This window comes from Mycteria americana, chromosome 7 (assembly GCF_035582795.1).
Source record: "Mycteria americana isolate JAX WOST 10 ecotype Jacksonville Zoo and Gardens chromosome 7, USCA_MyAme_1.0, whole genome shotgun sequence".
In the NCBI taxonomy this organism is placed as follows: Eukaryota; Metazoa; Chordata; class Aves; order Ciconiiformes; family Ciconiidae; genus Mycteria; species Mycteria americana.
Genome location: NC_134371.1, coordinates 58268678 through 58283426, shown reverse-complemented (window position 1 = coordinate 58283426; position 14749 = coordinate 58268678). Strand labels below are relative to the sequence as shown.

The window sequence follows — 14749 nt, the reverse complement described above, 5'->3', positions numbered from 1 at the left end:
CAGGGTAGGACTTGAGGCAGAGAATTGCTCTGCTGCTGTGTTACAGATGTGTTTTAATGCAGACCTGAACTGCCTGTAGCAGGGGCTGGCATATCACCTCCCCACACCATGCATTCTGCTGCAGCCTATCGCCACACACACAGAGCCAGGAAGAACTGCATCTTCTGGAGAAGAAAAGGATGAAGCTCTGCGTGTTTGTCCCGATATACAGCAGTGGCCCCCTCTCTGCAGGGCTGCCCACATGACCCCTTCCTGCTAGCATTCTGTTCACCCACACAAAGCCCAGGTGTGTTTCTGCACTCTAAGGCACAGCAGGGCTGGAGAACCAGGAAGCCCTCAAGATACGTGTGTTTTGCAAGGCAGGAGTGGGGAGTCTGGAACCCCTCCTTACCCTTGTGGAAAGTGTGCTCTAAGAAGCACTCACATCCTTCTCCAAGGCTTCCCTACCAAGCAAAGACGGTAACTCCCTTCGTTTTAAAGCAGAAAGGGGAAACCACCCTGGTTGAGCCGCTTTCACCAGCCACAGGAGGCCTTCAGAACTGCACACAGTCTCTGAGACAACATAACAAGCCATAAACCAGTTGGCCCAAAAAACTAACAAGAGTTAACAGAAGTCAGTGCTGGAAGCAGGCTCAGTAATCTCTTGTAAATCACCAATAAGGCTTTTTTTTCTTCTTCTTCTTTTTTCCTTTTTCTATTTTTAAAAATCCCCCCAGCCACAGTGGGGGGAAAAGGGATCATCAGGTGTCTAATCAAGGGGCACTGCATGCTGGGACCTGTAGTACCTGCAAAATGTACCCCACTGCATGGAGGGCAGCAGCTAGCCATGGGCTGCACTTCTTCCCCTCTAGCTACGAGTGGGTATTGTACATGTTAAGTGAACCCTTCTTTCTGCTGCTAAGACACTGGAGTTCAAGAGTGAGGGATGTGTGTTTACTCGCCTTTCAGCAGAGATGCTCCAGATTTTCACACAGCATGCAACCTATAAAGGGGGGATGAACAGTCCCAGACGCATTTTGGACTTGCCACCGTGAGCAGTAAATTAAGAGGAAACGAAGCTTGAAAGCAAGACAGGGCAGCCCTGAACAATGCGCATGCCGTGGTCACTAACACACTTAGAAGTACCTCTCCCAGCAAGGCTGAGATTTGCCTTCCTAATACTGTGCTGCCTCTCTTGATGGTTAAAAAGGCCCAAACAAGAGAGAAACAAAGGCTCTTTTAAAACATTTTTCTACTGGGAGGAAAAAAAAAAAAAAACTCTGTGCATCTTGTTCTGGCTTTTACCCTCTTTTTTTTTAAAAAAAAAAAACATAAAATATTTTAAAAACCATTCACATACTGTTATTCAAGAAACTGGCTGTATTACTAGGGGAAAAAATAGCCCATCTCAAGAACAAAGGCTAGCTCTGTGTGTCTCTTTCTCTCTCGCGTGCCCCCTTTACTCACCTACTCCGAGTTCCATCAGCATCTGCTCCAGGGCTTTAATCTTCTTCTGTCCCACCGAGCTTGGCAGTTTCATCTGGAACACAAAGGTAACAGAGCCACACAGCTCAGAGATAGCCCTCACTCACAGCCGTCTAGTTCAAAAGGCAAGAGAGCTTTTCTTTTTATAGTGCAGGGGGAACAAAAAAAGAAAGGGAGAGAAAGGAAAATCAAGTGGTAAGAGAGGGAGACAGGGGCTGAAAGTTTTCAGACTAGGTCCGAGGGCAGGTATTGAAAAGCCCGGTCGTGAGGGCTTTTATTTTCTCTCTCGTGTGTGTGCAAGACACGCTGTTTTACAGTTTCCATGTGTCACTGAATTAACAACAAAAGTTCTTCTTGGCTTCAAACCCTCTCCCGCGGTGCCCAGCCCATCAAAGGGCTCATTTACACAGCGGCTAATGTGCAATGCTGCCCTACTTTATTCGCTTTAGCCGGCCTGATTAGACTCATGCGCTAACAGACTCACTTCTCCTTTTACCTGCTGAGCCCCAGACCTGTGGGATTCATTTACAGAGCAGGCTTTATAACAAAGGGGAGAGACAGAGAGAGCACAGTTACTTGACTGGCGGAAGTGTGAACACACATTTACATCGGAGCTAAGGGGCTAGGTGAGAGAGGAAGCATCAGATGTGAGCTATGAAAGGGAATTGGAGCTGGCCAGGAGAGGAAGAATGCATACACTTAGCAGGGTCCTTCCTCTGCATTCATTTGGGCTCTAGCAGGAGCGCTAGCTGCTCAGAACAAGCATTTATTAGATTACAAGCAATACAAACGCAGCTGGCACAATATGGCAGGGAGAACAGGTTTCCAAGCCCTGTGGATATATCCAAGAACGAATGAAAGCACTTTCCTTCCTCAGCAATGTTAGAAGACAGACCAGGAAAGAAGCGATTCTCAACACCGCAGTGTCTAACACCTTACTGCACACAGTCGTAGGCTGTCCCTCCATATCCAGCCCTGGGAAGGTGAGCTCACACCTCCACCCAGGGATCACCATCACCAGCCCAAGCTGCCCAGCAGGCCGTTGAATAGCTAAGAGGTGAGAGCAACCCGTAGCCACCCTGCACACCACTTACCAATCAGTGGCCGCAACCTTGGCCAAACCAACCATGAGCCTACACTTGGCCAAACCAACCATGAGCCTACAACACTGGGCTGGGAATGACCTGAAGGAAGAGCCATCCTTTACTCTACCTTAAAACTGGCCTCTGAGGTGAGCTCACCAGAGGGTCCCATGGTCACCTCACTTCCCATAAGCCACAGGCTGAAGTTCCCCAAAACAGACAGCCCAATGTCAGTCTCACACAGTAGGCCCATCTTTTCCACAGTGTTCACTGCCCCAACACAAAAATGACAAGAGACACCATCTTCTTGAACTTCTGGAACTTCTTAATTCCTTTGAAGGCAGGAGCACTGCACGCACATACCCAACGGTGAAAGCGCTAACCTTAACTCAGCTGTGGCTGGATATGTCCCATCAGCAGCTCCACAACCCCAATGCAGGACCTGCTGGGAAAACGTGCCTTCTCCACCACATATTTCAGCCAAGAAACCAGAGTACGGACGCCACAGAGCACCTCAGGGGAACGGGCCTTTCACAATATATGCTAAGAAGCACCGAGTCCTTTTGCTAGATATTACCACCACAATTAAGACTTCAGCAAAGGACCAAGAGGACTATCAGGGGAGAATTTCTAAGAAACCAACTTGATCCAGAGGATCCAAAAGGAGCACTAGGGAAAAAGGAAAACCTGCCCTTGTGCAAACAGCCAGCACAGGTAAGGACTAGAGAACACCTCTGTCCTTTTTTATACCCTGACGGTCTTTGGATAAAGCTGGGGTTTCTGCGTAGCAGTGAATTTCATACTTCAGAGACTGAATCTTTATAGTTGACCACAAAATGATTGTTTTAGCAGAAGAAAGGCTGCCAAAGGTATCAGGTATTTGGATTTCAGTCAAGTCTTTGGTCCAGAGTCTTAACTTGCACAGAACCTTACTAAAATAGGTTTTCCCAGGAGTTCTGCTGCACAGACTACTTGCACAAGCTCTGCTAAAAAGCAGCAGGACAGGGTAGAGCCCTAAGATAAGGCAGCCCAGAGCACTGGGACAGGAGATGGTTCTGTTTATTTGGTGGGTGCCATGCTGCAGCTAGGAGCAGGATGCCAAAGAAGGAAAGGTCACTTAGCACAGCTTAGCAGGAGACAGAATGGTTAGCCTGGAGCATCAGGAAGACATTCCCGAGAGCAAGAGGCCTTGGTCCAGAGAACTGTTCTGCCCCACAAGGAATCATACAGAACATTTAAGATGGGCAACATACCCAGCTCTTCCTCAGCTGGGGGATGTATGGGCTGACCTAGTCAGACTGTGCTATCCTTAACTTGTAGGACACAAAGAGTTAACAGAGCCCAGCATCTCCTCATTGAAGAGCTCTGGACACACAATACTTGTGTGACTATCCCAGCCCTGAGAGTCTGTATTCACCCCTGCTCCTAACACCAACGTCACGGTCTTTCTAGCTAAAGGCAGAATTCCCTTCTGTTAAACACCAGCTGGCAGAAGCATGCTGGACTTCAAGCCAGCTTCAGGAACAAAGGACAAGAAATAGGAAAAGTTCATGCTTGGCTAGGCTAGGTGGACAGACAGGAGGTCTCGGCTTGCTGGTTAGAGGAAGAGCACAAGCTTTTCTCCTGGGAGGCTTCCGCTAGCTCAAGGAACTACTCGCAACACAAACGATTAACCTGGCAAAGCCTTCAACTGTGATGTTGTGCATGTCCTGTTCACATCCCACAGAAGTCTGGTCAATGAATACCGAGCCAAGGTCTTCACTAACAGTCCTGAAGATTAGAGGATGGAGCAGGGAGAGGCAGGACAAATTAATTTAACTTCAAAGAAAGGAACAGTAGAGATGCTCAGGAGGAGTGGGGCTGTGAGTTTAGTTTAAAAACACATCAATTAAGCTTCCTTTTAATTCAGGCAGGAGGATCTGGCCTGCAAACAGGAAGGCTTCATTGGTTTCTCAAAGCAAGAGTATATTTTAATTTTACCATCATTAAGAAAATGTTATGATTTATGTGGCTGCTGTCGGACTAATATCTTTAGAATTTAGCTGGCTAAGCCAATTCATCTCTAAGACTGATGAAGGCTGATTGCTCTCTATGCAAAATGTATTAAAACTAAATGAGCAGTCTATTACTCAAATGCTGCTGATAATCTGTTAGCCAGGGTCCGTTAGCTGGGCTGCCTTGTTGCAGGAGAGAAGCCTTCATGCCCTGTACAGCTCTGATAAGCCCAAGCTTACTTCAGCAAGCCCTTCTTTGTTTTGGTCTTTTACGTAGATGTCCAGAGAAGCACCAAAGTGCTGGAAGTGGTGTATCACCTGCCCTCATTCCTGAGGAATGAGGCAACCCGCAGGGACCACAGGTCCCAGCCAACGGCACAGAGAACAGCTCTCTGGCTCGAGATGTGCATGCTGGGATACGTGGTTTCTGCAGGCCATATCTCTGTGTTAATGAAAACACCACTCGGGGCAACCTCATTGCTTACACCACGGCTCCTGGGATGTTCTTGGTGTTGTCATGGATCGAGGCCTCCGCAGGGGCTGAGGAAAATTATGTTCCTCGGAGAACTCCTGTGAGCAACCACAGCTTCCGAGGTGAATGGCATTTGCCCTTTTCTTTCCTTCCTTATACTAGACTATTAGTGTTATTTATTATCTTTAAAGTCCCCATATAATAATAATACCTGGGAAACAGATTGTTCCCGTCAGAAAACTGATTAGCCAGGATTTTTGAGGTTACTATATTTTGGATGCTCTTCTCCTTTGACAGCCTCTCCCTACAGCCCTCTTTGCAACACCAGCCTGCGCTTATAATTACACCAACGTCGCTTTTGATTTAAGGACTGTAATCCTTTGTCCTTGCTATAAACAACCTGCATTAAACACATGAACTGCATGTACCAAGAGAAAAATAAATAAAGAGCTACAGAAAATTGTGTGAATCAACACCATGAAGCCACAGTACCAGAGCCTTCCTATGCAGAGAGGAGCCTTTCCTGATCCTGGGATACACAGCCTCTGCTGGCATGCACTTGGCCCGAGAGGCATGGAGTACACCGGTACTGACCGGGTCTACTCTTCCCTGAAGGAGGAGGGCATTGCTCAGGAATTGGGCCATGCAGCTTAAAAAGATGAACAGAGCATCCACTGCACTTTCACAGCAGGGGTTGAGAGACTGGGGGGTGGCCCTGAGCAGTTCAATTTCTATAGAGGGTCTCACTTGGAGTGGAGTATGCTTGAGGTTTTGAATGATACAGGATTTTTATTTAATGTTCGAGACATTCCGCCAACAAAACCTTGCTAATTCACACTAATGACTAGGAGACCTACTTCAAATTAATTGCTAATTGGCAAAATTCATTAAATGAACAAACATGGTAAGAAATAACTGAAGATATAGCCTCCCCCAAATAACCTCCCTTGGCTATTTTTTGTGTGCTATTTGGTTTTCATGATTTATGCTAATACTTTTAAGCATAGTTGTAAATGTATTTGAGTATATTTGGGAGGAGTAATGAAGTCTAAGTAATAGCAGAGCTTGCAACACAGTCCCCTGTTATGTCTTACAGCATGACCACCTGGCAGGTAGAGACTGTCATGGGGATCTGCACTAGGAATGGAAGAGATCTGCAGGATCTACAGACAGATTCAGCTAGGTCCCACATGTGATTATATCTATGTGGTCATCTTAAATGTCCTGCTCTCAATTTCTCGCTTTCTTCATAAATGCTCCATTTCTGGTGCTCACAACTTCCAAAAAAAAAAAAAAAATCCCACTTTTGTGCTGAAACCTTTTGTTTGGTCTATCACCAAAATACAAGGTTTTTAAAATTAGTCAGTGGTTATTTGGATATTTCACATGTACCCTCCCTGATGTTGCACTTCATTTTAATTCAATTTTGAGACAACCTTTTCCTTAAACTCAACCTTCCCCAACCCTAAACAATATGACTGTCCCAAAACCGTTAATCCTAAAAATGCCACACATCTGACCTGTGTCTGTACAGCTATAAACCGTGGTTTTATGCACCGGCACTGGTACTGTTGTTCAGCATTATAATACAGCTCACTGACATTGAAAACCACCTTCTTCATGGATTTCAGCAGCTAGAAAACTTTCTCATTAGGCACTTTCTTCACGGATATCTTTAGAGTACTGAATTGCTTAGTGGGTTTCCGGGAAGGAGTGCTAAAGTTTCAGATGAATAATGTTTTTTCCATCTTCTGGCTTAAGATGCGGAAAGAAGGTCAAGCTTTCCCTGGCTGCATGGCTCTACTCTGCAGAAGTGGACAGTCTCCACTCCTGCACAGTTTTAAGACTCAAGGAAAGAAAGAACCATATTAAGTACCTTAGCCTTAGAGCTCTGGAATTTAAAAAACCCCAACAGAGAAATTCAATTTCAGATATGAACATGCACATTTCTGGAAATTTGAAGTGCTTAACTGCTCAGAACTAAAGTGTTACAATGGAAGGCAGATGGATAATTGCAATGGATATATGCAATTAGTTATATTAGAAGTTAGAAAAGTTTGAAATTGCACAGGTATTCTCTGCCTCAATGGACATACATGCTTCCCCCTGCCCCAGCTTACAGCCATGGACCCCATGTCTTATGTCAGTGCCTGCTGATCTGCCAGACTAAGATTTAGGACAGATAAAAATAAAGAGCCATACTGCTATGCCATCTCTACTATGTAACACATTAAATGCACAGCGATCACTCCAGCGTGGCACATGACCATCAACTTGCTCCAGCAATGAGGCTTAATGCTAAATAAACCAATCTTTTAAGAAGAAAACATTTATATATTAACTTATGTAAAGAGTTATTTCGGGGTTTTTTTGGACTTAAGTTAGACATACCTCACAAATTCCCAAACCAATTGTGCAAAAATATAAATTCTGTACTTGAATCCTCCTAGTAAATTAAACCAGTTTTACTTGTCAGAGGGATATACCTAGTGAAAGCTTTGTCAAGGGCGAGGGAGGCCAACAGATCCCAGAGAAGCACAGCACACTTAGGCATACAGCAAAGTAGCAGCTCACTGATCCTATAAACATTAATGCCCCATTATGCATCTATAGCGCTGATTCAAGGGGTAAAGCTAAGAGATACTTCCGAAAGAAACCAAAGGTCCTGGAGCATCAATGTCTCAGCATGATGGGTTTTCACCAGTGCAGGTAACAAGGTCTTCAAGGTTTTTATACTCTCCCACCCCTTCCCCCCTAGGAAGGGGGTACAGATTGCTCTGACCCACCACAAGTAGTCTAAAAAGAATGACTTGGAATCCACACAAATGATGGCTGATAACCTGGAAAGAGTCAGCTTTCTCCCAGTTTGACGTACAGGTTGTGACAAGAAACAAGACACCTGAGAAGACAAGAAGAATTCCCACCTTGCCAGGACTGCCTGCCATTTAGAAGATGGTCATCTTCTGGCAAGCAAAGTATTATCTGCCACTTACCAATCCTGAGATTTCCTTGTCCTTAAATACATTTTGCTTTAAATATAGTGCAAGCCTCTAAAACAAATACAAAAAGACTACAGGAAACGTGTAGGGAAAAATAGTAAAATACATGGTGCAGAAGAAAGAACTGCACAGGACATTTTTAGTGGAGGGCATTTTATGTTAAAAGCACATTACCAGTATGACACTATAGTATTTTGCTTTAGGAGATCTGCATATTCGCAGACAGTCCTACCCCTGCCTCTCACTACAGGCGCGGAAACCAAGCTGAGACCCGTAGAGGTGGCTGCAGAAATTGGAAATGGCCGCAGAAGAGTGTGCTATGATCACAGGGAGGGAGGGCCCTAACATAGGCCACAGGAGGAGGAACTCTGAGGACAGTTTCACATAGTACAAGAATGTTATGTAAACTTCCAGATCAGACACAAATCCAAGAAATGGTAGCAAAGCATGCATCTAGTCTTGAATTGATGTTGCCTTTCTCTTAAATATTTTAACTGAAACTACACTTGCACAAATACAAAAAACCACAGTGGCTAATTACACTCCAATCATTATATTGGTTACGCTAATGAAAGAAAAAATGAAAGAAATGGTGCTCTGCACAAGTTACATGCAATCAGATTACCTGATGAATGACACCTAAGACCATGTCACTATGGGCACACAAAGGTAGTAAAAGCTTTTCAAATCAGTCCAGGACTGGCAGACAAAGGTCCCCGAGACCTCGTACTGCACAGACACTGGTACCTGACAATTCAACAGAAGCAGCAACACGGAGTGTCCTTTCCAGAACTACAACTTATTTTAAAAGACCCCATTACTGTACCCAGAGTGCTCTCTTTATACCCAAGAGCCTACTAGGCTTTGGTCCAGATGCTCTCCCACACCAAAGAGCTCCACAAAAAAGGCGACGGATGCATTTTCTTTCAGCAATTTAACATTAACTGCCTTTCAGTTTAGCTAAGAATGAGAACAGAGGAAGAGAAGTGTTGGATTCACCTTCTCTAGTTCATTCAAGATTTTATATCCTTTGCTGTTCTCTTTAAAAATAAATACTCCAATATTTTCATCTTATTTCATTCTCTACAGGCAGGAGTTTGATTAGGAAATGCACCAGCACTCTCTTGGCCCTAATTAAAGGGCATGTAATACAACAAATAGATGGCAATGCCACAACATGAATTCAATTCAGCCTGCATTATTTGTTCGTAACTTTTATTCACAGAAATGAGACTACTACTTTCCTTCCACACCTCTGTCAGGCTCCCCATGGAAATTACTCTCATCCACTCTCCTGTAGAGTGCAAAACGTACTACTTTGCTAATGAAAAATTGCTAGCAGAAGCAACAAGCACATCTCAGCTAACTAATCCATGGGATGTTCAGATCTGGAAACATAAACTTTCCTACCTAATAAGGGTGTGCTGATCTCCATCAGATTGATGCCAGGATGCCTTGGAGTGCAATCAATACAAAACAAATAAATTATTAATTGCTCCAAGTAATTAAATTTATCAAATCCAAATAAAAATAACTGATATTTTATGGAACTGCTTCCAAAGCTGAACCTCTGAAGGGACAGTATTGATCACAGGAGGATAGACAGATGTTTCACATGTTCACAGCCGATGAGGTCTGGGTTTGCATTAATGACAGGGAAGGAACAGAGCCAACAGCCTCCGATGCAGAGTAAACAGGTGGCGTGCTTGGCCATTTAATTGTGGGTAGGATCAAATGTGGAGAATAAACATGTCTAAACACATACATACAACCCCCTCTTCCTCTAGAAATATCATTCACCTTGGAGCTGTAGTAAGCACTCAGTTCCCACTCCAAGAAAAAACAAACGGAAGAGAACTCACACACTCATTCCCCCCACAACCACAGTAAATTCTTACTCATTAATCAGTGCTACAAAAAATGCTCAGCAGGCTAGTAAATATTTAAAAGCTGGTGAGTGTGAATATTTGAATCAATGGGTACTAAAGCTGTACTTGTAATTTTCCTTCCTCTACTTCTTTTTTAATTGGTCCGACTGGCAAATTGTCTACAAGATCCCAGTTAGCAGATGGAGTCAGTCTGCTGGCTGGAAGCCTTTTCTGAGGGGAGGTGGCCAGCTTTGAATGACTAAGCTGGAGCATCCCTCAGTCCTTTCTGTGGACTAAGATCTCTACAAATTCCTTTTCATCCCAGAGTTTTGTTTCCAGATGAGACATCACTCAATTGATCCTCTTCCAGTTCCTTTGTTTCCAAACTTGTGACAACAGAGCAAGGACACAGACTTATACCTCAACATGCAGGAGTGGGGACAAACATCCACCCTTTGCCATCCATCACCTTCCTTCTTAAAAGCACTCCTGCAGCAATTCAACAGCATTAATGAAATAATAACTTAAGATTCACAGAAAAGGCTGAGAGAGAAGGTGAGCAACTTAAAACACACTGAAGAGATGTTAAGTATGCCGAAGTCAAGTGCTCCGAACACAAACTCAAAGATGAAGGTTAAACTTAAAAGAAAGCTGAACATGACACGGTACAGAAACATTGCGGTGAATTCAAAACAAAAGCAGCTCTGCCCTACAGAAGCAACACGATGCCTAAATCACAAACGTGTGGTTATTGTTGGTTTGTCTGGGTCCTGGAAAAGATTCAAGTTCAACAGCTCCCATTTTCCTTTCCTTCAGGCAGATCCTCGGCAAAGCTTTCCTTCCTCATAGCTCCCTGCTTTCCCTTTAGTCTCTTCCTCTCCTTTCCCTGTACAAATTCCCTACCCATCTCTCATTTCCTCTGGCTCTTTGGCTGTCTGCCCTCCCAGCTGAGCAGACCTGGTATAACAGGAAGTTTTCCAGAAGTAACTTAGGATTAATAATAGATTTCTGGTGTTATTTTCATAACACTGTTTTACTAACAGCAAAGGCAAAGGTCTAAAATTCCTTTTCAAGAAACTCATGAAAGGCTTACCCCCTTCCAAAACATCTACTACTGCCTCCTGTTCTCAGTGGCACCAAGGCAATACACTGCCTTGAATTAAGACGAAGCTTTTCATAATGCCCAGCTTCCTACTGCCTTAGAGAAACTTGCAGTCTGTGCTGTCAGGAGGCAGAGGGGAAATCCCATGCAGAGCAAGGGCACAGGGGCTGTGGCCCTCTTTGCCTGTGGCCACAGCCCTATGGAGAACAATGGGAGACTGAAGCCATTGTGACAGAAGGCAGCTTGTCGAACTCACTGGAGAAGATTACTCTTCAGCGTCTGCTGAAGGAGAAACTTTTGGTTATGAAGAATAATGGCCATAAGTGACCATTAATCCTAGGGGGGGAAAAAAAAAAAAGTCTTCAAATTCAGCCTCTGTGTAAGATTTTGTAAGCTTTAACGACAGGGGGAATTTGAAAAGCCAGGGCTATTGTCATAAAAACTACTAGGAACAAATTAAGTTGAATACAGATTGCTAACTTTTTCTTCAAGGATTCATTTCTATAAATTAATTTTAACTCAAGTTTTCAGACTAATTGTAAATCCTCAGGGGAAAAAAAAAAAACAAACAATATCTCTAATCAAAGAGTAAATGCTATTATCCTGGGGATGATATGGTACATTTTTCACACGTGACAGAGGTTGAGTCCCTGATCTCAGTGCAAAATCCAACTTTGCCTAACTATGAAGGCATAAAGCACAGTAGCAAAGTACAAAATAAAGGAGGACAACAGAAGCCTTTAGGTGAGGAATCCTTTAGGTCCTCAAGCAAAAGAACTTACTGCAGGATGTCATAAGCCTTTAGAAATCATTTTCCAGTGTGCTCAGGGCAAAACATCTTACGCTGGATGTTGCTAGAGTACAAGTTTCCAGCACAGCATCCCAATTCCTCACTTAGTCCTAGTCGGCTCCCATCCTTATCAATTCCATACCACTGGTGTGTAGAGGGTTTGCCACATAAATCCCACAAGTAAAATAATTCGGATTAGCGTGGATTGTCAACTCTATACCACTTAGCACTTCAGCATCTCTTACCAGTTCAAAAGGTCCATACCGACCTCATGTAATTAATTCTCCCCATCACCCATATGTGAAGCAAGTGAGTCTATTAGCTCTCGTTTTAAAACCAGGAAAGATTTGAATAAGGAAGCCAGGTGACTGACTAAAAGCCACAAATGAATTCATTTTGCTGGGTTGGAGGCAGGTTTCACACTTCCAAGCAAAAAAGTGTTGTTTTTTCACCTAGATTGGTGATTTGCAATCTTTTCAATTTGCAAGCCACTGGTACTAATAACAACAGCATTTATCTCCTTAAAAATTTCAAGCAGAGCATAAGAAGTTGCTCTAGGTCATCCCAGGAGCGTGGATACTGCAGGCTGAAAGTTGCTGAATCAGACTGCCGTGCCTCAGCTTATCACTGCATTTTGTGAGCATTAAAGAGAACACGGAGAAGCATGTAGCACCCATTTTCACAAAGGCTAGGATGTGAATTGCCTGTTTGGCACATGAAAAGGCTGCTGGCTTTGCCAGATGGTTCCATGACTGACAGGTTATTGCTCAGCTTCTCTTCCGGGGGGTGGGTGGGTGGGTGGGTGGGGGTGTGTGTGTGTGTAAAAAAAAAAGAAAATATCAACCATCACTTATTAGTTTTCAAAATCCAAATCAATCTCCATAAATTACTCTATTTATCTTGGAGAACACATCTGCCATGCCTCCATAAATCTCAACACATGCACTGCAGTCTTGCCTGTCACTTGCTGGGATTTTTTACTTCCTCAAGGCTGTAGCCCCTCACTCATACAGGTAGCCTGCAGATGGTGGTACTTGTACACTAAAGAGGTCCCCCAACAGTGACCTTGCTGGGGCATACCACCTCTAATGTGCACATGCACCCATATGTCGAAGCAGCATGATCCCAAACACATTTCTATTAACAGCCCCAGGGTGTTCCCAGGAAGATCTGAAACTATTCTGACATCAAAAGAACATCCCAGTCTTTAAAAGTGACCTAGAAAATTACTATGCCAAGTGAGGATGCCAGGCAAGGAACCTACTTCTCCACCTTTGCTACAATAAAGCAACCAAGGATTACTTTATTTGGCTAGGAAAAAAAAGCACTTGTACTGGCAAGCAGGATTTTGCTACCAAAATCCCTCTGAAAACATTGTCAGCCAGGCAGGTTTAACTTAGTATCCCAAAACCTGTCGCTACGAGGCAGGTGTCAGGTCTTGCTGATAAAACAGCAAGAAAGTTCTTTTCTCAGGGATATCTGTGCAACAGAATGAACAAAGGGGCTTTTCCCCAAAATATTTTCTGAAGATAATGGAAAAAGGAAGGCTAAAAATTGTATGCGTTTATGCATGTCTCTTTTTTCCAAATCACACCCTGAACATCCGGTTCTTAAAAGCACCTCTCATCTGTTAACACACATGCTCTATGAGGCCTATTATGTTTGATTGTGTGCTCCGTTTGGACTAGACAGCTCCACTTGGGTCCGTCACGTGTGTCTAACACCAGAGCGGGCACACCAGTAACAAACACCAGCAAGTCCAGGTGCCCCTGCAAGGCGGTGAGCTGGCTTGCACAGAGCCAACATTCCAGGTTTCTGAGTCTCCACATTTATGGAATTCCTTTCTTATTTTAGAGGCAAGAACTTGACTTTCTTTAGCTATAAAAGGAGAACAGATGAAGAGACAGACAGGCAGACTGAAAGACATTAACAGAGGTCCCAAGGGACAACAGCCTACCCTCTGGCTTCGCAGCGTGACACCTGCAGATTTGAAGTCAGGAAACTTGATGCCAGCAGTCTCAGGAACAGCCTGAAAGAGATCGAAACAGGATGTGTTGATGGAGGAAACACAAGAAATGCAAGATTTCATATAGAGACTATCTGAAGGGGAAACACTGTTTCCTATGACAGAGAACCACCTGCCACAGCCACATGTCAGAGCTGAGGCAAGAGGAAAATCCCAAGCAATGGGATTCAGTGGGAAAATCCCAAGCAAGCCACTGAGAAAAATACTGCAGTTCAAGGTATCTTGGAGAGCTTAAGCATTTTTGCTTGGTTTAAATGGTTTAAATGCACTGATCTACACAGATCCTTACACCCATCCACACAAGCATAAACTCTAACCCTAAACGGTACTCCTTATACTAACATATGCATATTTGCACAATATCATCCTTATCTAACTTAGGCCCATTTCACTGATCAAAACAGCCCAGGACTTCCCTAAATCTTGGCTTTTGACTGCAAGCCCTCGTAAGGAATGAGCTGAGAAACCTCTGATCTGTACAGACATGAGCCCACTAATGAGGATGTAAGGACTATACCCCTCCAAGGAGGCCTGCTGTTCATACACGTTTTGCCATTTGTCCACTCATTAGACAGTTTTCTTTCTTTCTCACTTCACGTTTTAAGCATAGTAATACAAGGCGGCAAACTTCTAATGCTGCTACTAGACAGCAGAGCATTTAGTTGAATTTCAACAAAATGGAAAAAAAATAAATGAAATCCTTTAAAAATCTGTGCTGCTGAGCAAAGCACGAGGTGAGCATACTTTTAAATGATTAAACCAGCCTATCTGCAGGGCCCTGTGCACTGAATGGCATGGGGTCCTCTGAATGGGTCAGCGATAGTCATGTTTCAGTCTATGAATAGCCACAACCTCTGCAAAACGCATGCTCAATCACGCTTTTCCAAAAGGAAGAGTCACCTCAGATCTCCCGATTTCTCTGGAGACAGCATTCCCCTTGCTGGTCCCACAT

At 43.9% G+C, this 14749-nt stretch overlaps 1 protein-coding gene across 6 annotated transcripts in view; it reads right to left on the bottom strand.

Annotated features, from left to right (window-relative positions):
* Positions 1–14749, bottom strand: part of DMAP1 (DNA methyltransferase 1 associated protein 1) — a 44810-nt gene that overhangs the window by 16631 nt on the left and 13430 nt on the right. For all 6 annotated transcript variants that reach the window (XM_075508621.1, XM_075508619.1, XM_075508620.1 and 3 more), the window contains 2 exons: positions 13729–13800; positions 1447–1519 (listed from right to left, as the gene is read on the bottom strand). In XM_075508621.1, the coding sequence (XP_075364736.1) occupies positions 1447–1519; positions 13729–13800 (145 nt within the window). The remainder of the gene's footprint in view (positions 1–1446; positions 1520–13728; positions 13801–14749) is intronic.